The following is a 22,029-nucleotide window of genomic DNA, read 5'->3' on the forward strand; positions in this document are numbered from 1 at the left end:
AGTATTCAGATCCAAGTCTTTGGATGGAGTTTGAAATGTCTGGGGAAAGGAAACTCATTAGTGTGGGGCCAGGAAAACCTCCATTTCTCACTGTAGTCCAACACGTGGCGGCGAGGCTGTTCTAGCGAGTTGCCGTCAAAAGGCAAACACTGAAAAATGCAGGCGAGTCCTCCTTTAGGGCAACTTCTACTTCCATAACAATTCCCAGTCCCAAAGCCTTAAATAGCATTCGCTTCTATGACGTTCAGCATACTAACAACCTTTTAATCCAGTCACTTTTGACTCAAAACACTATCCCCATCAATGTTTTATAAGGTCCCTTCCAGCTTTGTGTGAATCTGTGAATGTCTGCAGCAAAGACCTGAACAATTTCAGGCTACATTTAATCCTATCTCTAAGTTCACTTTTCCGTATGTGGAGGATAAATGACATATAGTCCCCATGATAATGTTGTTTTTGTTGCCTCGGGTTGGTCTCAGTTTTCATTTTGAGGGAGGTGTAGGGGCTCAGAGTAAGATCAGAGACCAGCTGTGTGGGTCGCTGTATATAACATAGCAAGAGGGAGTTCTCTGCTGAGGGCAGTTTGCAACGTAAATAGGTTGGACAGAGAAATGGTGGAAGAGGAAACAACCCAGAGAGGCAGAGGTGAGAAAGGTCAGAAAGCAGGTGAGTGGGATCATCTGGAATACATCAAGGCCCCAGACTCCCAGTCCAGTGCTACTAAGTCGTATTTTTTCACTAAAAGACTAGTGTAATGAATGCAAAAAATCTAGAACGCTTGGTTCCAAAATGAGAACGACAGTGTAGAAAATGTCACTTTTTCCCTTTAAGAAAACCAGCTCTTCTCCTGATTATGGGGAAATATGCAGAGCATGTACACTCTCCCAGATGAAATATTAATATGTGCTTTGCAAAAAAGAAAATAAAAGGGGGGGGGGCCTTTTCTTTGGCTTTGGCATAAAGAAAAACAAACCTCATAACATTCAATTTCTGTCGGAAAAAAAGATCTGTTTTTATAATTATCTCTGTAACTGGCATAATTTTTCTTTGCATAATTTCACCTTTCATAATGTTCCATCATTGTGGCTGGGTTATTTTTATGTTCCAAGCAAGAACCGTTTACTATGGATATTAAACTCGCTACAAACCAAATTTTAGTTTAAAAGGCTCCAATATGCCACAGCATAATCCTATTATGGTTATGAAAAAATTATTTGTTTGTGTAACAAGACGTATGCTTTCCTCAGAAGATTACACTGTATCTTCGTATTAAAAATCTTTTCTGAAATATCCCCGTACTTCAGACAACTGCATCTATTTAGCGCTTCGGAAGGACACAGCACAAAACAAATCTGAGCACCTAACGCTGGGTAATGAGTTTATCCTGCATGAAGCTGGGAGGTATTACCCTTTTGAAGCTAGGGGGCTTTGGCACACACAATTGTGCTACAAAGTCCATGAGAGCTTTTCTATCAAGTTCGTGGGAATCTGGATCAAGCCCAGAGGAAGTGATTTTGCCCCTGATCACAATGGTGGCAGGACCGAGAACTGAACCCTGCTCGCCCGAGACCCAGTATAACGTCTCAGGCTGCAGTTTTATTGTCATTGTGATGAGAGGGGGTATATCAGCACAATTGATTCCCTACGGCGCGATACAGGAAATCTTTCCATCTCCATCACCTGCAGGCTGGGCCACAACCAGGGCTCCTAGGCACTGCACTCATAGACAGTATGGTAAGCACTCAGGAATCAGACTGGCTGGGAGAAAAAGTATTAGCATTTTCTATTACCTACCTAAGTTCACATCTGACAGATGCTGCTCTGATTTCAGAAAGCGTCTAACTCACCCTGGGCACTTAACGGGCAGTTTTGCACACAGTTATTTCCATGCTAACATTTCATCATTGCATTTTCAGTGTCATCTCCACATCAGCGACTTGATGCACTTGACACAAACCAGGAACGGCCTAAAATTATGGCAAACCGGCTTTGCCTGAAGCATTTGTCTTGGATGCAACAGGAGACTGTCCTACCTGTCCATTAAAACCAGCCCCATCCGCAGACTTGAGAAATTCGTTGTAAACTTGGTTGGCTCTGCTAATCACCATGGCAACTGCATCTTGGTACTGAGGGGATGAAATGGCCAGCAAGGGCAAGGCAGCCAGTGGGATATGGTCTTCACTACTGCTGAGGCAGTTTTCATCATAGCTGTAGGGATTGAGACTAAAGAAGAAGACAGCGCGATCAGAAAAATGCAACAAAAGGAAGCACGTAGCATTCTCCACCAACATCAGCATTCGAACAGAAGTGGTCTGGGCTATTCAGGTTCAACACAAAATGATACAAAAATGGAACAGTGCCACGCTAAAAAACCCATACATTAAAAAAAAAAAAAAAAAACCAACAACCCCAAAACCTAGGCTTTCTTGTGTTGGTAAGGCTACCTTAGATTATTAGAGCAGAGGGCACTGCTACAAATCTAAATTTACTCTTCCCCCACTCACACTTCTTTTCATTACAGAATAAAGCAAATAAAATCAAAGGTAGCAAACAAATTACCCCGTTTCACGTATTAAAATACCGCTGCCTTCAAAATAAGTGGCTCTGACTGACATCATTGAAAAAAGAATACTATTTTTAGAGACAAAACCTTGCATCAAGTTTGTGTAAACAATTTTAACTGAAATCTTAGATTTTAGACCAAATGTTGCCTGACAACAGCCCTTTAAAAGAGATGGAACAAAACCAGCCTGTTATTGAGCAAGGATATAAAAGGAGTTTTAAAAACGAACAGCTTATTGCCATATTGCAAGACATGCCAGCTAACAATTATAGCAAACCAACATTTAGATTTCCCAAATACTGGTTTTCCACCATTTAAGATTTCAGCCCTGCAAGTCTCCCAGTACTAACCTGTTATTAATGCCTTGGGTGATTTTTGTTTTTTGTTGGTTTGGTTTGGGGGTTTTTTAGGGTGAAGGAGAAAACCACAACCAGAACGCAAAACCTGAATGTCATATCACCTTATGCCAGATTCTCTCAATGCAAATTAATGCACCTTTAGAGACTAGAATGAGGCCAAAAGAACTTTGAAAATTAAGCTGGATTTCATCCAAGGCTGCAGGGGTGGAAGATAAATACATAAGAACGGTACTTTGCATTTACCCTCCCAAGATCTCAGAGCATTTTAATTAAAAAACAAGGCAGCTAAACAGTGTTATACAGATGGAAAAACAAGCACAGGGCTACCGGGTCAGGTTTTCAAAAGAGCTCAGGGCCAAATGTTTAAGTGTAGGCATCTAAAACTAAAGGTGTGCGATCTAGCTGCTCAGTCACCACAGCCTGATTGCTTAACTGAATGTGGCAAAGACAAATGGAACAAAAGGAAGTTCTGCATCCAGGAAAGGGGAGGCTTGAGCTCACAGTCATGATGAGAAAGCAACCAGATCTCCAACTAGAGGAAGACACAGGGCAGAGTCTACATAAAGATGCCCATAACTTTTTCCTGTAACTGATTGAAATACATTAGCTGGCCAGCTACTGTTGTGGCTCCTTTAGTACATTCATTTTTAGAGCACTGCAGAGTCTAAGTGAGAGGAATTTAAATGGCACAATTACTCACAAACCTCCCAGATGCTTTTAAATCTGCAACTCTAAAACCTATTCTCCCACTCTAATAGTCACCTCTCACGCTAGGTTGACCTGGGTGGCTGTCTCCCTTTAAGCCAGTGGCTCTCAAACTCTTTAGATGTAAGGCACCTAACCAGCTGGAAAATGCCAGCTCTTAACTTTCTTATTTTCTTTTTTACTATTGTAAAATAATAGAGCAGTTCCAATGCAAAAGAACTCAAAGACCAAACAGGTCAGAATATTTTTGACACTATATAAGTATAAATAAATAAATAAATAAATAAATAAATAAATAAAGATAGATAGATAGATATAAAAATATTGTTCCAAACCCTGGGATGCGGGGGTCATATGTATATACATATACATACATACATACTTATTTATTTATTTTACTTTGATTCCTATTTGAAACCTCTGGGTTTATCTTGTGAATCATGTGTAGGTGTTCACATGCCTAACTGCTAATATTGCTTGGTGCCCTTAAAAGATCTCATGGCTCATAACTGAGAACCTCTGTTTAAGGATCTGTAATAACACAACTCTGCACTAAAACTCCTCTCACCTGTCGGTCTCGAAGTGCATAATCACCGTTAAGCATGCCTCCTCCTGGCCCTTGGGGTTCAGTACAGTTTTACAACTGGTATGATTTTGCCCTACACAAGTATGATTTTGCACTGGTAGGAAGGGCTTCTAAATGGATATATAAGGATTGCCAGGCTGGCCCAGATTTGAAGTCCAGCACCATCCGTTCAAGAGCAGTCAAGAGAACATTTCCACACCCTATAGTAGGTTGGTATGGGATAAGCTATCACGACAGTTAATGTCATGGTGATCTTTTACAGTAAGAGACTGAGTTAAATGCATTGTCCTTAATTGGTTACATGTTGGTCTCTATTTGGAACTTGTGGGATTGGATTTCACTTCGCTCCGTAATACAAAATGCTTCATGGAGAAGGAGAAAGTGAATTTCACCTGCGGAGTTTTAAAAACTTTTCTGAAGCTGGTGAAGGGGAGTAAAAGCTGAGCCAGTAAAATCTTCTACTCCAGCCATTGAGTCAGGCCTCTTTTTGTGCCTAATGAAACTCGGGGGCGGGGGGGGGGAACCCTGGTCAAACAGAAGTACCATTACTCCCTAAAGCCTACGGTCCCTGACCCAGGCCAGGACTGCACTCTGCACAGGTGCAGAACAAGGCAACTCTCCCTGCCCCAAGGAACTACCAGCGACGCTGCAGTAAGCAACAAACCAGGTTGCGTTTCCGAAACAGATCCATCATCAGTACACACTCCCATTGCATTTGCCCCAAAGAACAGCAACAGGCAAAAGGAGTGGGGAGATGAAAGCAAAATGAGACCCAACAGCAGCAGCTTCCCAAACACGACTATCACCACCTGTGCACTTCGCTTGCTCGCTGCTTTCCTGTCTTCCTGACTCGTATCTTCATGGATTCTCTTTAGCATCAGGTCTCCGTGTGCTTCTCTGTGCCTAGTACCATGGGGTCCATACTCCAGTAGGGGTTTTTAGGTGCTATCATATTCAAAAGTATGCAGTTTGACATAAGACTGGGGCTTTGGCCCTGTCAACACCTGCGTGCTAAAGACATGGCAGTATCATTTAGAAGAACAGAACTACCTATAAACACTTAAATACCATGGTCAGTCTGCAGTCTTGCTTCAAGCCTCACTGAAAATTTCCATGCTTGGCCTGTGCTAAGGTACTTGAGTGACAGATATTTTGCATCTTAAGAAGGACAACAGCTTTTATGTCCGGGAGCTCTGTTGCTTTGCCAGGCTGCATCAATTTATCAATTAACATGGCTTCACCCTGCCAGCTGATTAGACCATCCAAATGCAAAGCAGGCAGAGATCTCTGAATATAATTGATAACCAAAAATAAAGGAAAAATAAAACTGAAACTTAAAAACACATTAAATAAAAGGCCCTGTTGGCCAGAATGATTGACAAATGATACCATTACAAGGAAAATGTGTTTCGAAAGCATGATGTAGATGTTTGCTTCTGAATAATATTGTTTATTATACAGAAAGAGCAAGATGCAAATCAAATTCACAAGAGAAATACCCACGGCTGAGCACATTCAAAAAATAAGTAGCCAGCAACATAAATGTTCAGGAGTGGTTAAAGGAATCTGGATCAGGCTGGTACCGAGCAATTAATTACCTGGTAAATTAATCACAAATAATTAGCTGGCTTAGAAAAACAAGAGCTTATTTTTCTTTTATTGTAGGGGCTAAAGCAGGGGAGACTTGTGCTGCTGCTGAAAAGGGGAGGGTGGGGGAAAGCAAGCAGCACTTCAAGAGATTATGATGAAACAGAAGATAGGCAGGATGCCAGGGGACAAACCCAAAGCCTTGTTAACTTGGTGCACTGGCAACAGGCTGGAAGAGACTCTTCCAAGCCCCACATACTGGGGTGCTAAAAAAGGAGCAAGCAACTGGCTGGAGGAATCACTTTGCTCTTCTGCAAGTGCCATCGACTCATTAAAAGCGAAGTGATACTACGCCCACATTAGCGGCCTTTGCAGGAGGTATTGGACTGAATCAAGGGGGTGAGCGCAGAGAGAGAATAGATGTTCAAGATCTAGCAGAGGACAGATAAAGAAACCATTTTCTACTCTAGCTGCCATGGGTCACAATTCCCCACTGGCCCCTTCTCACTGACTACCAGGAAGGAGTCCTGAGGTTTGAAACAGGCATGTAAAAGAGAAAGAGAAGAGGAAAAACCATGCACTAACCCTTGTGCTAACCCTTTTGGGATTACGGTTGCATATGGGACATGCTGAAGTTGGTGGTGTCGTCTCCTTGTGTGCAGTGCTCATCAGCTCCATCGGGAGTGGGGAAAGAGGAAAGGACTGAGGTAGGTCAATGCTTTTAAAAACTGGCCCCTAGTTAGTTTGTTCCCCTTTTAAAAATGGAAGGAAGTGGGTGAATGGAGCCTGGGGCAGGACTCAGACTTTTACACTGCGGGTTTTACTTACATGTTGTAAAACCCAGAACACATGTTAATTGAGAAACAGGAAGGTGGGGGGATTCAACCCCGGGAGCTGGGTGAATCGGTGCAGGCTGTGAATACTTAATACTTCAAAGGGATCAGTTCACAAATTAAATGGGTCTGGAGCTTGATCACTCACTTCACCCAGAAATAAATAGGGAAAGGAGATGAGTGCTCCAGCTCGGAGCCAGCAAAGCACTTAGGTGAGTTATTTGTCTGCTTCCTTTCTTGCTGAAAGCACTCAGCTCATTTGGGGCCAGAGCACTCAAAACTTGTCAGGATCAAGGCCCTACCCTGGTGGAAATTAATAGCAATTACCTTCAAGTCGGTGAAGTAATCTTAGTATGACACAGAAGCAGCAAAATAGCCAGGGGCTGCAATAGGAAGGTTTTATTTTTTTGCTGCTTTTTCTTTTAAAACAGGAGTTACTTAACCAATTGCAACCATATTCTAGCTGTAGCATCAGCCCACACACCACAAATGAATTTGTCCACTGATGGTCCGGTGGCTGTCTTAAAATCATAGAAAAGTAGGGTTGGAAGGGACCTCCAGAGGTTATCTAATCTGGCCCCCACCCTGAGGCAGGAACTTCCCTATCAAAACCATCCTGAGTGAATCCACAAAGTAGGATGGTTGTAAAATGCCAGTACATACAACTGCAGAGTTAAAAATAGGCAACTCATTAAACATGCCTTACAACCCAAAGCACTCAGGTGTCTGCAGGAAAGCTGGAACAAGCCAAATCAGAGGTGCTATTTTTAGCAGCCTGGGTCCATTAATGCCAGGTGAAGATCTGGTGTTCATGGAAAGTGAAGCATCAGCTGTTCACTGTGCAGCGACCACACACGCACACATACAAAATTAGAGAAAGAAGCTCTTCTTAGAGAATTTTTTAACTTGCCCTTTGAAAAGGACCAGTCAACTCCTATTGTCACTTAGCATCTTTTAGAGAAAAGGGAGAAATGGAAAATTAATCCTGAACACGCTGAAAATTCAATTAATTACTTAGACAACTAAGACTCTTTCAGAATGACAAATGCTGGTCCATCAGACATGCTATTATTTCACTAAGCACTGTTATGTTTTTCCTATTGTTGCCTTCCTTTGCTTTGAGAACTGAGGTCCCTTTTCAGAAAGGCTCACTTGGGCAGCATCCAGTACGTTTCAGGAATCGCGTTTATAAGGAAATTTCAAAGCAGTTCATACTTGTCAGGCATGATATTTTTAATGGAATATGTCCATCCTGAATAGGCTTGTGACTTAAAATCAGCACTGGAAAGCACTGAGAGTTGCAACATCAAAAACACAAGGAGGCTCTTCTCTACTTCACTCAGTACAGAGGTAGTATAAACAGAGCGTTACACATGCGAGGGAAAGAAACTGCAGTTCAGAAAACTTTGGATAAAGTAGCTTCCTAGAGTCTTTAATGAATGCAAGTCTTTATACAAGTATTTTAGCATTTTATTCCTTATGGATCTGATCCTGCTCCTTTTGAGGTCAACGGAAAAATTTCAGCCGACTCCAGTGATACCAAATACACCCAATACTTCGTTAAGTGCTTCTGCTACCGAATTATGTGTATAAACAATTTTCCAAATATCAGAGCTGATGCATTCGTTGGACCTTGCCTTCATTTCAGTCTTACTGCTAATCGAGGATTGTTGCCGGTCCTAAAATGTCTAGGATTATCCTGGGTACCCCCGCATCCCAGGGGTTGGAACCATGTCGGTACCAGTGTCACACAACCAGTCGAGCATTGCTGTGAAAAGCATCCCATTAGCTGGCTGGGTTTCCTTGGTGGTGATGTTTTTGACACCGCGTGGTGATATTCAGTGTCAAGGCATCCACCTTTTCTTCCTCCTCTGCACGCTATGCAGAGACAAACATTTCCACTGATCTAAGCCGGCTGTGCATCATGAGTGTCAAGTTAAGTAAACATCTTTAAGTGATGAGTCTGCCACTTCTACAGGATTAAGGTAACCGCTAAGAACATACCAATGTCATGTTTATATACTCTCAGGTCTACAACTGCACGATGCAGTAGGGACCTTGCTGCTCAAATTTCCATTTATAAATCAACCACCAGTACATCTTCCTGGTCTATAGATTCCTTGCATATTGAATCTCAATTATTTTGACATAGCACGTTCTCTCACCTACAACATGCCCTGAAAAAGATGCGCCCCTTGGTTTTGAAAGACAGAATGAAGAAAATATTGGCAAGCAGCAGTAAGTGAAAGTGTTGGGAGCCCCAGCTGCAGCACCATGGCCGTACTTTCACTCTTCCCCAGCAGAAAGAAACTGCTATTACCGTATTTCCTATCTTATAATGCACACCCCAATTTTCAGCAGCTGAATTTTGGAGGAAAAAAAAGGCATGTGCTGTATGCAAGAAAAATTTGGTATGGGCCAAGCTAGCCCATAATGCCTTTGTAACTGTTTCTTTGTCTGTACCCTGAGCATTGAAATCGGTGCATCTGATCTAATAGGATCATTTGATGGGGTTGCTTTACTTCACTTTGCTCGCAAACCACTTATTATTTTTTATAAAGAGGAAAAAATAGGATGGCTCCATTCTTAAAGGCACATTGGTGGCATCTACACTTCAAACACTGTGGCACGACAGAAAGTGACTGTGACTGGTGGAAACGGTCGCTAAAAAGCATACTGACAGCAGTTTGCACCATTGCACAGCCAAGTGACAGAGGGAATGTTTCACTTCAAATCACAGAAGTCTTTTCTCCTATTCCTTCTCTAACCACCTCTAACTACAGCAAAGTGGAGGGAAAGGCAGATTTTCCAGTCGCAAGCAAAATCTTATTAGTAATTTAGTTCAGGAAGCATATTTCTGCAGAGGCCCTTTTTCTTTGATATAAAATGAATGAAGCCTCTTCATAAAATACTGAAGAGTATCATCAGCCAGCTACGCTCAGAGATGAAAACAATGCTAGGCTCAAAAAGGAACACAAACAACATGTTTTCAGACTAAAGGGGTGGATAAGCTCTTGAACAGGAATGATGGGCTGCTAATCAGGCACTAGGCTAGCATTTGGGAGGCCCAGATTCAAGGTCCTGCCATGCTCCAAACTTCCCAAGTGATCTTGAACTTAGGACCAGATTCAAATCAACTGGTTTATACAGATCTTAGGTGGATTATGGGTGCCCAGGTGACAATCCCTCTCCAGCAGGTGCAAAACTGCTGATGTACCTAGGTTTATTAAGCCCCTCCAGTTTTTCCTGAAAAGATCAATGCCAGTGATTCTCAACCAGAGTACTACGGCACCTTGGGGTTCCTTGAGATCCTTTCAAGGGTGCCACAGGGCACCCTGCAACGTTAGCACTGTAAGATGTGCAAACATAATTCACAAGATAAATCCAGACATTTTAACTAGCGATTCATAGTGTTAAGAACGTGCTGACTTGTGCTCGTTCTGAGCTCTGCAACAGAAGTATTGCTTTATTGTTGTCGTAGCAAAAAACCCAAAAAACCCACAAGTGAAAATGAAGAGCTGGCATTTTCCAAGGGATGCCCTGAGTCTAAAAAGGTTGACAACCGTTGATTTATGCATTTAGACTTTGGCTACCGAGTATGCTCAAACAAGCCATTTAGATGCTCATCTCCCACCTGATGTCCAGCTGCAATCTAAATCAGCGCGGGGAGGCACCTCAAGTCCATCTGCATCCCCTGTTCCTTATGTAAGGAGAAACCATGCCTAGCAACTGGTTCAAGGCAATCTGCATCATCACAGATCCTCACAGGAGGTGAGAGGCTTTACACCAGCTATGAACCGACTGCCCAGCGGAGTTTTCCATCGATTGACTCCTCTGTGAAATCTATGAAATATGAACTTTCATTTCTACCCAGGAGAACGTTTACAATCTTTTCTCTGACGCTTGATGAAGGGGTGTTTGTGCCCAAAATTTTGTACCAAAAACCTTGTTGGTCTAATAAAAGATATCATCTCTACTAGGAGTCCTGATTGCCTTTAGCAACTGTTTGGCATGAACAGTGTGCATGCAGTGGACACATCCCTACACCTAGCATTTCCCACTGGCTGGCTGTAGGTGCCTCCCTTCAGCAAACCCAAGTGATCTGGATCGCTTCCAGTCTGACCATCCACTGCATAGGAAGGCTGGGCACTTTTGCAATGTCATACTGGAGTCACCTATAGGTTCAAATTGGACTTACCCCTTAGTCTGTCTGCACCTCTGCTTCTTCACCTGTAAAGAACAGGATGACTTCTTTTAACTCAAGGCACAGGGGTGTTATAGGGAACCCAGGCAGAAGAGTGAGGCACTAAGATTGTGATGGACGCTGTGAGCATCACAACTGAGAAGGGAACGCCAGCATGGTACAAGGCGAATTGTGACCTGCTCTCCAAACAGCGATAATTCATTTGTTTGCCATTAAAAACAAAAACAAAAAAACAAACACTCCTAGGGAAATAACAGTTGTGGCTCACCTGCAGAGGAAGAAATTCCTATCCCTGCCATTAAACAGAGAAATTGTTCTGCTTTGAATGTCTAACAATAGTTTCATTTATTGGAGGGGGGGGGGGGGTCAGATACAGTTTTACTGGACAGGTGCCTAACATAGGAAGCAGAACAATTTCACGTACAAACGGAGAGGCTGTTCGGATTCAACAAATTTATCTGGGGTAATAAATACCAATCTCCCTTGAGCCTGTCTGCACTCTCTCTAACCTACTGTCCTTCTCAAAAGCCTGAGAGAATACAGAGGCAACGTGCCTAGAAAACCAATACAGCTTAACTCTGCGGGAACAAGGGGGAATGATCCTTCTGAAGTTAATACTGCTTCCCTTTGTATTTATCCTGTCACTCCTCAACATGCTTAATACAGGGAACAGTGCAGTTAAATGCCAGCCTTGGTCAACGTTGTCGCTGCATTGCACATGTAAAGCGACAACTTCGGGACTGTTTTAGGATCCTACAGGACTCAAAGCCCGGGTCCAATTCAGCAAAGCACTTAAGCATTTTGAGCTAAACCATGTGCTTTTAAGGATAAGACCTGACAGATTGAAACCAGCCACTCAAAGAACAACTAGAAACCACTTCATGCCAAGATTAGACCACTGCGGTATAATAATTTGCCCCCCATCTTTACATTTAAACATTGCTCTAGTTGCAATTCTATTGAGTCTGGGAACTCTGCGCTGATGTCTTGGTGTATATTACTGAGATTAATCCATCAGAAAACATTATGGTTTATCTACATTATAACATTTGTCTTCCAGAAGAAGGGACAAAAAGATTACCCATGAGGATAGCTAGAGTAAGAATGTGCTACCTTTGTCTGTCCTCACTGGTGAAGGTTGGAGATGGATGTCACTGGAGACCAGTCATGCATTATAAAAAAATATACAGGTCGTATATATAGTCTCTTTCTGATTTATATGACAGGTGTGTGAAACTGAAAGTGATTGTAATAGATGGAACCAGAGTACTCTAAATAACCTTGAACATGTAACAGCTTCTGAGTCTCAGGTAATACAAGGTCCAGAATCTAAAACTTTTCCTTTACACCAATATTTGCAAGCAGCAGCTCTTGGACTGCCTATATGCATCAAAATGAAAAATCCAAACAGAATTCCTGCAGGTGCAGATGCACAGCATAACACCCATACGCCCAGCACAATTCAAAACCTGCCTTTGATTTTTGAGTGCAAGGCAAAGCAAGTCATCTGTCAACTTGGCCACATAGTCTTCCTCACATTGTCAATATGAAGGCTGGTGTTCTTGAAGTTCAGATCTCACACCGCCAGTAGATCCATCATCTAAGCTCACCCTAGCTGTAACGCCGCAGTACTCACAGCACCTCCTTCCTTACAATTTGCTAAATAAGATGTTTACCCACCAGTCGCGCTCCATAATTGCGTGCTCGAGCTCTAGCTGGGAGAGCTCCAGGTGTGAAAGCCGCACATGCTTGAGAACAATCCATCCTGGTGACGGCCCCAAGCGGGTACGTACCTGGCTTCTCCAAGCTTTAACATGCCTGATGGGATCAGGCCAGACGGAGACATGCTGCAGGAAGTCATTCAGACTTCTAGCTCAGCTCTTCTCACTACCGTTAAACACTTCTGGTGTCCTGAACCCTGCTGAAAGCAAGTCCAAACAAGAAGCTCCAGAAGCACTGTGGTGCCCAATTATTTTCTTCTGCAATTGCTTCAGTGTCTTTCCATATTCTGCTTCCTGATGGCTGTATCTCAGTTTTGCCAGCTGTAGAAACTGAGGCAATACTGATCTCAGCTGAGGCCCATTAATGCAGGAGCAGGCAAAAGCAGGCCCACCAGGCACTTTCATCTGGCCTGTGGTACCCATCAATGAATTGTGCCCTGCCCAGCCCTTCTGCCCACGAGGGTGGGAGCGAGGCACCCACGCATATGCACACCTATTGCCCCTTGCTCCCACCCTCATGAGCAGGAAGGCCCAACCCCACCAGCACACAGCTGCCTCCGCTGCATCCAAACGCATGGTAACCTGCTGGATTTCCCGGGCATCCAGCTTGTGCTGGGAAGCAGGTAGGGAAGCTGTGGGGGCGGTGGAGCTCCAGCTGGGCGGAAGTGTGGAGAGCAGCGCAGAGCCCGTGGCTGGGGGCGGTGGGAGCAGGGTGTGGGTGTGAGGGAAGATGGGAATCCCTCCCGCACACTGCCCCATATGGCACGCAGCCTCCGCTGCCGGCAGTTGCAGCAGGCGGCGGGCACTCAGGGCTGTAGTGCGTGGTGCAGGTGCAGACACTGGCCAGCACCGCACATAGGGGTGAGGAGTGCAGCCTGCCCCGCCTGCCTCTATTGCAGCGGCTCTGCGTAGCGTACCTGCAGCTCCTGCACTTGCACCAGGGGAAGCCCCACATTGGAGTCAGCTGCCTTCCCTGCCTCCTGCTGCGCAGGTCCCCGGACTGCACCAGGAGTGGAGGGAGCGCCACCCCCTGCTTCCCCGTGGAGTCCAGCGCGGGGCTTCCCTGGGTGAGTGTGAGATCTGCAGGCACGCTGCATGGAGCCCCTGTGATAAGAGGCAGCTGAGCAGGCTGCACTCCTGCCACCCCCCTCAGCCACGCAGCGCTGGCTGGAGCCACACCGCGCTGGGCATGAGCACCCTGACACCCCCTGCCTGCTGCTTTTGCTGCCAGTGGGGGCTGTGTGCCATGTGGGGCGTCCACATATGCCCCACAAACCCCACACCCTACCCCCACAACCCCCACTGACATATACACACCCCCAACATACCCTATGCCCCCCATACACAGCAACACCTCCTCGTGACCTCCCACACATACACGTATGCACCCCCCCCCACACACACACACACCCCCAATTTACAAGAGTAAGACTTAGTTTTGATCTATTATGCAATCACCTCTATATGCACTACACAAACACAACTCATGACAAAAATATTTTTTGTAATAAAATTAAAATGTTATAGTAGGTGTTTGACTTTTAGTGTATGATTTGGTTTTTTTCTGGTTCTAAGATGGCAGCCCGCTCCCATCCTCCCCCCCAGGCAGAGGAGGCAAGGACATCTGGTGGCAAAGGTCAGGGGTTAGGGGGCAGAACTTCCAGTCCCACTATGGCAATCGGGGGCAATGGTCCAGGGGTGGAGCTACCCATGTGGCCCTCAGCAGCTCGCCAAAATGTGTTACATGGCCCTCCAGCTGAAATAATTGCCCACCCCTGCATTCATGGCTCGTGCCATAAAAAACTAGGTGACATCCTCACCAGAAACTGCTCCTTGGCAAACAAATGCACAGATTTGCACAACAAGGATATTTCATGCATACATGCATTATTTAGAGCTGCAAGATCTGTAGCTGGACAAACACAACTACCACTTAATAGCAGTAACCAATAAAAATGCTGGTCTACCAAATGGCTGAAAACTCATAAAAAGAAACAAATGAGGCAGGAAGCTTGGCTCCCTTCTTACTGTCATCCATCCAGCTCCATTGAGTCTGCTGCCATTAATTCTTAATTTACACCAATGTGAGAAGGGAAAGCCAGGCCCACAAGTTATGCCTTTTTCTTCTCTGCGGTCCTAAATGCATTACTGAGCTACTGTTTAAAACAGTCAAGCCAAGGAATACGCTCTTAAACGTGTACTGCTAAGGAAGAATGCAATGGCTACTGTCATTTGTCTGCAGAGGAAGTGTGCGACTGAATTTTAGCCTAGGCTAAGGCACACAACTGCATGTTCACACAGCACAGGGGAGGATTTCATTAATGAATGCCAGCATCCAGAGAGGCAAGAGATAATACCAAAGGGACTCTGTTGTGAGGGTGTCCATTTTCCCTTCAGCATTTTGCTAACTTCTCATTACTGCTAGCAACGATGAAGTCTGTAGCCATGTAGCTGAAGTTGTTACAAGAATCTGAAGATGTGAATTGAAAAAACCTATTGTCTGATATTTGGGAAGAGCTGTTTTAATTAAAAGTGGCTTACAGCCCACTGTGACCTCATGCAATTTGCTTTAAAGGAAGATATTTTTTCTTATATCTTGGTCAGATTCTTCCAACAGGTCCATTTCTCCAAATCAAAATAGGTTTTTACCCAGGGGAAAACTGAGCTGGCATCTTCCAAGGGGTGGCCTCAAGTCTAAAAAGGTTGAGGACCACTGCCTTAAGCACAATGAAGGAGCAATGGATTTTTTTTTCCATAGTAGTGTTTGGCGTTTATTTATAAATCACTGCAGCTCTATCGTTCCCAGCCACTTACAATTCTTTTCTCGTTCTTCAGTTCTAATTTGCCTGAAATAAAGCCATTCCAGCCAATTCTCAGACTAGCACCGACATCATGGAGCCTTACACCAGGCTCCTCCCACCATTTGGGAAAAGTTTCTCTTAAACCTTTCTAAGATACGGAGGAAACAACTCTTCCCCTTCAAAAATCAAATTCCTGTTCTAGAAAGCTAGGGCCCTGTCCTGCAAACACCCACATGAGTGCATGCTTGTGTTTGGAATCAGGGCCTAATACAATGGGATTATAACCGGTACCAAATATTACAACTTCATTACGTTAATCACCTTCTTCCATATTCTTAAGCCTCAAAACATATCACTTTATAAAACCACTACCACCACCAAGAGAACGGCTCTGCAAGGGTTTAATTCAGCTTCCACAAAAACCAATGGGTGCCTATAGACATGCTCATTCACATTCTAATTAAAACACTCCACCATCGCCTCATCATCGCATGTATTAAGCTCCCCCATACATTTCAAATTGGCTTGGCTGCAAGGCCGCTTTATCTAAACCTCGTTGAAAGAGCTTTAAAAGAAGCATCCCGCATCCAATTTTGAAACACGCAGGGGCTTAATATATGTGATGGTGAGCCGTCTTAATTAGAGCGGCTGGCCAGGAATTGCTCTAATTAAAATGCCCCCCACGAGCACTTGTACAGGCAGCCAATGAGAGTCCTCCACCATAGATTTCCATAGCAGAAAAAAGAGCTCCAACTCTGGATCTCCCAATATACTAAAGCCTCCCTCAGTGTAAAGCTTAGAATCACAGAAAACGAGGGTTGGAAGGGACCTCAAGAGGTCACATCTAGTCCAACCCCCTGCTCAAAGCAGGACCAACTAGATCATCCCACTTTGTCTAGCCAGGTTTTGAAAACCTCCAAGGATGGAGCTTCCCCCACCTCTGGGTAACCTGTTCCAGTGTCTTACTACCGTCCTACTGATAACATTCTTCCTAATATCTAACCTAAACCTCCCTTGCTGCAACTTGAGACCATTGCTCCTTCTTCTATCATCTGCCACCACTGAGACCAGTCCAGCTACATGCTCTTGCAAACCCCTCTTCAGGTAGCTGAAGGCTGCTATCAAGTCCCCTCTCAGTCTCCTCTTCATCCAGCAGAGCATCCACCTTCCCTTTCATCAGTGGAAAATGGAACTCACTTCTAGGAGACATGAGACAGACCATATCACCACTGTCCAAATTCAGATGTCACATCAGTCAAGCACTTAAGGAGGTGACCAGGTCCTATTGACTTCTGAGGCTTTTGACCGAGCCCTTATTTTTCCCAGAATATCATGGATACATGATAAGCCCACACAACATATAAGTAAGAAAACTAACATCAAAACACTACGGACTGTTTTATCTAAAGGCTGGGGTTTGGGCAGAGTGGACAAAAGAATTCATATTTTGAAGACTAAGGAGAGTACGGTGTCAGACTAGGTGAGTAATTAAAGATATTACTTTGACAGGGTGGGTTCATGGCAGCTATGTGCAATATATCTGGCTTGGGTCCCAGGCCACTTAGAGCCATAGGCATCTATACATGAGAGATACAAGGCAAGAAAAGCTGACGAGTGACCTTTAGCTGGAAACAGAACCACCATAAAAATCAGTTTGCAGCAGGAGTTTGTAACAAAGCACCTAATGACTCACATTATTGCCATTATTTTTACCTTTCATTTAAAAGCACTTATTGGTTCACATCTCCAAGCTCAGAGAATAAACGATACAGGATGATGTGGGAAACAGCTCTGTGGGAATAAATACATTACATAATATGCTGAATTTAAAGCAAAGCTAAGGCCTATTGATTGACAAGTCGGAACAGGTGTACTCAATTCAGCTGTCAGTCTTCCTTGTTTGTACTTTAAAAGGCTTCCAGTTATTTTAAAACTAGGAAAAAACAAAACCAAACCAAAAAAAACAGCATTAGAAAGACAAGTCAGCTTTTCAATGACCATGTCTTCAAAAGCCTTATAAGTCTTGGACCAAACACTGATTATTTACATGGCCAAGAATTCCTACATTTCAGCAGAGCTTCTGAAGGTGTGTTTTGAGCCAATTTATACGACCCTAGATGTATGATGTTCTACTACAGTAAGTTGGACCAGATCCTTCAGTTGGTATCAGATAGGAAAAATTATGCCTATTTGCATCAACTTCACCTCTGGCTCATTGTTACCATTCATATTTTATATGCATTTAGCTCCAGTCCCAGGCCAAGGTTCCCGTTGGGCCCAAAGATGAACAAACAGGACAAAAGGAAATCCATCAACAACAAAATTTAAAAAGAGTGGATGGCACTTACACAAGAAAGCTAAATAGCTGTAAAGCAATGTGCAGCTTGTTGCAAAGCCACCATAGAAAGAAAGTCCATTATATGTCTGGCTGCAATACTGCAACTGTCCTAAAAGGTCTCCAATGCATCATACAATAAACAAAACATGCATCAGGAAGGAAGATGGCAATATTTCCACTAATCCAGCCCAGTTACCAGTAACATCCCTTCAGGACAGGACAAAGATCTTTGGAGGTTTATCGTTCCCTAAAGGGGAACAATATGCCATAAATTCGATGGCAGAGTAGTTACCAACTATCAGCTCACTGTATGTAATGCTAGTTTAACAAAAACGTGGAGTTCAATTTGCACGCAGGAGAGGATCGAATGGACTTGTGCTGAGGATGCTTGTTGAGTTTTTATTTAATTAGAGCACTGTTACAGTACATTGCACAACAGATGACTTTTCTATTGGATATCCCTTTCAATAGGGTTGCCACACGACAGATTCTTGGCAGAACAGTGCCCATGGCTTGAGTTACGAGGAACTCGGTTATCTTGGGATGCAGACTGCAGCATTGCCGGGGAACGTCAGGACTGCAGTCATTTATAAAAAAGCAACCTACACTACTGTGCAGGAAAAAAATATTGCTCCTTCAATGCAGTTAAGGGCTTGAAATGTATCCCATCTCTTTATTGTGTTACTGGCTCCTAAGCTTTCATAGCACACTCCTCAGCCAAGAGCAGATTAAAAATCGTTACCATTTTATCCTCATAATAAACCTCAGGGAACTTTTATAAGGCATGAAAAAAAGACTTAGAGATGTCTACAACCATTTGCCAACTGCAATAAAGTCTCTGAATCTTATTAAAGGGAATAAATTATGAGAGTGGAAAAAAAATATCTAGAACTCCGTTGGTGGAAAGAAAAATCTTTCAGGCAAGGGAAAAATCCATAGTTCCTAGCTTTGGTTAAAGACTAGAAATAACTTCAAATTAACATGGTTTAGAAATCCGAGGTTATTAAAGGCGTGTAATGGCATTCAGCCTTACACTGGACTTCGATATACCGTGCTTGCAGTGTAATCAAAGTACTATCACTGGCTTTTTTGAACACACTCTCCAAAAGGATATTCTCTTCACCTGGATCCAGTATAGATTCTGTTCATGGTTTGGGCAATACTTGTAACAGAGTGTACAACTCAGGGCACTGGACTCCTAAAGAAAAGAGCTTACATTGAATGCTTGTGTTCAAGTGAAGAGCACCCATCAGAGGGCCTCAACCTGCTTTAAAAAACATACAACTAAGGCAGCTGTGATGGTGGGTCTTTTTTTTTAAGCACTTGTTTTCATACTATCTAAATGCTCCATAAGTAAAATTACCGCGGCAAAAAAAAGGCAACAGCAAAGTTCAGAGAGTATTAATACTGAAGTCTCCTTAGATTATGTTTGAGATTTCTCTCTACTTTTTTTTTGTTGTTGTTGTTGTTTTAATCATTGCAGTCATTGTGAGAAATCCTTATAAAAAGTAAGACTCCCGCAGCTGGTTAAAAATGGCTAGACTCTAATCACTCTACTCCACTCCTCTCTAGAGACCACTGTACCAAGAAACCCCTCTCTGCTTTTCATGTGGTTCACCCTGGGTTTTACAAGCTGCAAGGGGTTTCCCAGCACAGTTCCCATGCAACTGGTGAGTCCTGCCACACCATAAACATTCAGACCCCTAGTCCTTGCACCTTAAATTGCATTACTGCATTGTCAAATGAGCACTCAACTATGAGATAGTGATGTCTAACTGTGGTTTCCTGGATCAAATGCACACTTTGGGGAACCATCAGAATAGTTCCCTGACTTGCAAGACATTTCCTGTTAGGTAAAAAATGAAAAATGACTACCTATTAAACATCAAATTCCTTTAAGAAAAAAAGAGAGGGACCTAATGATATTTCAAGGTTTCATGTCTGCTGTTAGCAGTAAGAGATGATCAGACAGGTAAAGTTGCTATATATATCTATATATATCTATCACCATCCAAGCTGCTGCCAGACAAATGAGGACCTCTAGGAATGGTCTCTCCCTCTCGCTATGTACACACACACACACACACACACACACACACACACACACACACACAGAGACCATTCCTAGAGACCTCATTTGTCTGGCAGCAGCTTGGATGGTCAGGCTATATTTCTGAACTTCAAAACTTCAAGTGTCACCTGTAAAACCTCCTCAAACCTTACCCTCTTTTTTCCAGCCCCACTCATCATATTACAGTGCCTCTCTACTGACTGCCCCAACATAAATGCAAGCCAACTTTTTAATCTGCCAAGGCCCAAATGCAGGTTCGAAGACAACCGTTCCAAACAAGATGCACAGGAAAGTCAGTCATGCAAGCAATTAAAACTGGCGTAGAATCCATCGCTTTAGCACAAATGATCTTTTTGGCACGCTCAAGTTCTACACTTCTCTACTTCTGATGTAAGCAATTTTCAGAAAGGTAAAGGGATGTCCATATACATACATCTTTGTTAAATATGGGGCGGGGGGAAGGGAAGGATGTTGTCTTTTGAAATGAGGAACCGTTGAATATATAGCAAGGCTCACTTTTCAAACATTGCCTAGATCTTCCACAGAGAAACGTTTCTGAGTTCTACAGGCACATTAATCCGTAGTTTCTACAAATGAAAACCCATATGCAAATATTCAAGAAAATCAACAGAGGGACTAATTATTTAAATATTTAGGAAAGAGCGGCTGAAGGCCAGCTTGGGATGTTAATACAGCAATGAACACAAAATGAATGTGGACTTGGCACTCAGCAGTGGTATTATCAATATCATACACAAGAATGTGGAAAAGGCATGCAGCTTTTCTCTGGCTGGTTGCTCTTTAATGAGGTTTAGGACCATAATCCAACTAGTTGATTACTGTAAAATAATCCAAAATCCATCTAAATCACCATTTAAACATGGATGCGCTTCATAAGAACTAAGTTGAATGACTTTACAGTGTATGGTCAGTGCAAAAAATGGAATGCCCATTGACATCAAGTTGTCAGGTACTCTGTTAGTTGGAAGACAAGTCTGGTTTAGTTGAAGCAGCAAGACAACAGATTGATTCAATTAGAATCAAGAGCTAATGGAGCAAGAAGCATAAGGGAAATGGAGGAGCCACCTGCCCATACAAAGCAACAGCAAGAGCCTTAATCAGCACCCCTGCCCTCTGTAATAACACAGCAATTACTAAATCATCTGCAGCTGGAATCCCAGACAAAATCACCTGCGGGACACGCGTGGTGGGGTTGGAGAATGAGACCCTCAAACATCAGGAAGTTGCCAGGTGAGTGATGCTTGTACAACTTCAGCTTCTCACCCTGTGTATGTAGTATCTCCTTTTTCTGGGCTTTTATCAAGTTTTCTGCTTATACAGATGGATATTTATTAAGATGACCCTTGTAGGATCAGCATTTCCATCTTATTAGATGCCTGTATCTTAAATCACATACTCTTTGGTGGGGGAGGGGGGGGGAGGAATAAGCACCACTCACCCTTTTAAGCCTTTGGTAGAGCAAACCATTGGGTGAGATGAAGTTGGAAGCACTTCCTGTCAAACTGTATTCACTTCCATTCTCTAAGGAACTCTTACAGAACCAGGGGATAAAAAAGGAGCCTAAAATAGTTAATGTTTATGGCAGGGGTGGGCAATTATTTTGAGCGGAGGGCCGCTTACCCCATTTTGGCAGGCTGTTGAGGGCTGCATGGGTAGCCCCGCCTCTTGACAGGTGCCCCACCCCTTGACAGGCACCCTGCCCCCTGGTCGCCATCTTGGGACCAATGTCCCAATGTCTTGGGACCAATGTCCTAGGGCCAGCACCGGTGGGGCCCAAAGCGGAGCGCAGGCAGGCAGGGGTCCATGGAGCTGAGCTGGCCTGGCTCCATAGAGCCCCTGCTGGCTGGGACCCTGGGCTCCTGCCACCCTGCTCTGGGCCCCACCAGCACTGGCCCTTGGACACCAGTGTGGGCCCCGTGCTTCTGCGGGCTCCCCGCCTGCTCACACCCAGTGCCCTCCAGCCCCATGGTACAGGCAGGGGGCAGCGCACAGCCCCGACCCCCTGCTCACCAGAAGGGAAGAAGCTGGTGCTGAGCGTAGGGGGGGAAGCAGCCCCTCCCCCGCCCCATGCCTGGTGCCCCATGCTGCAGGTGCTCGCAGCCTGCACAGGGCTGTCCGGTGCGGGCACAGGCAGCCCCACACAGGCTGCAAGCAGCTGCAGTGCTGGGCGGGGAGGGGCCGCTTCCCCCGCCCACTTACCTGAGCTTCCCGTGCCGGGGCAGCCACATTTTTTACAGGAA

The 22,029-nt window shown here is 44.1% G+C and overlaps 1 protein-coding gene across 4 annotated transcripts in view; it reads right to left on the reverse strand.

Moving 5' to 3' along the window:
• Window positions 1-22,029, reverse strand: part of PITPNM3 (PITPNM family member 3) — a 272,469-nt gene that overhangs the window by 62,232 nt on the left and 188,208 nt on the right. For all 4 annotated transcript variants that reach the window (XM_025212941.1, XM_014523475.2, XM_025212939.1 and 1 more), the window contains one exon: window positions 2,034-2,223. In XM_025212941.1, coding sequence (XP_025068726.1) covers window positions 2,034-2,223 — 190 coding nt within the window. The remainder of the gene's footprint in view (window positions 1-2,033; window positions 2,224-22,029) is intronic.

The sequence above is a fragment of the Alligator sinensis genome, unplaced genomic scaffold (assembly GCF_000455745.1).
Source record: "Alligator sinensis unplaced genomic scaffold, ASM45574v1 scaffold714_1, whole genome shotgun sequence".
Taxonomy (NCBI): Eukaryota; Metazoa; Chordata; order Crocodylia; family Alligatoridae; genus Alligator; species Alligator sinensis.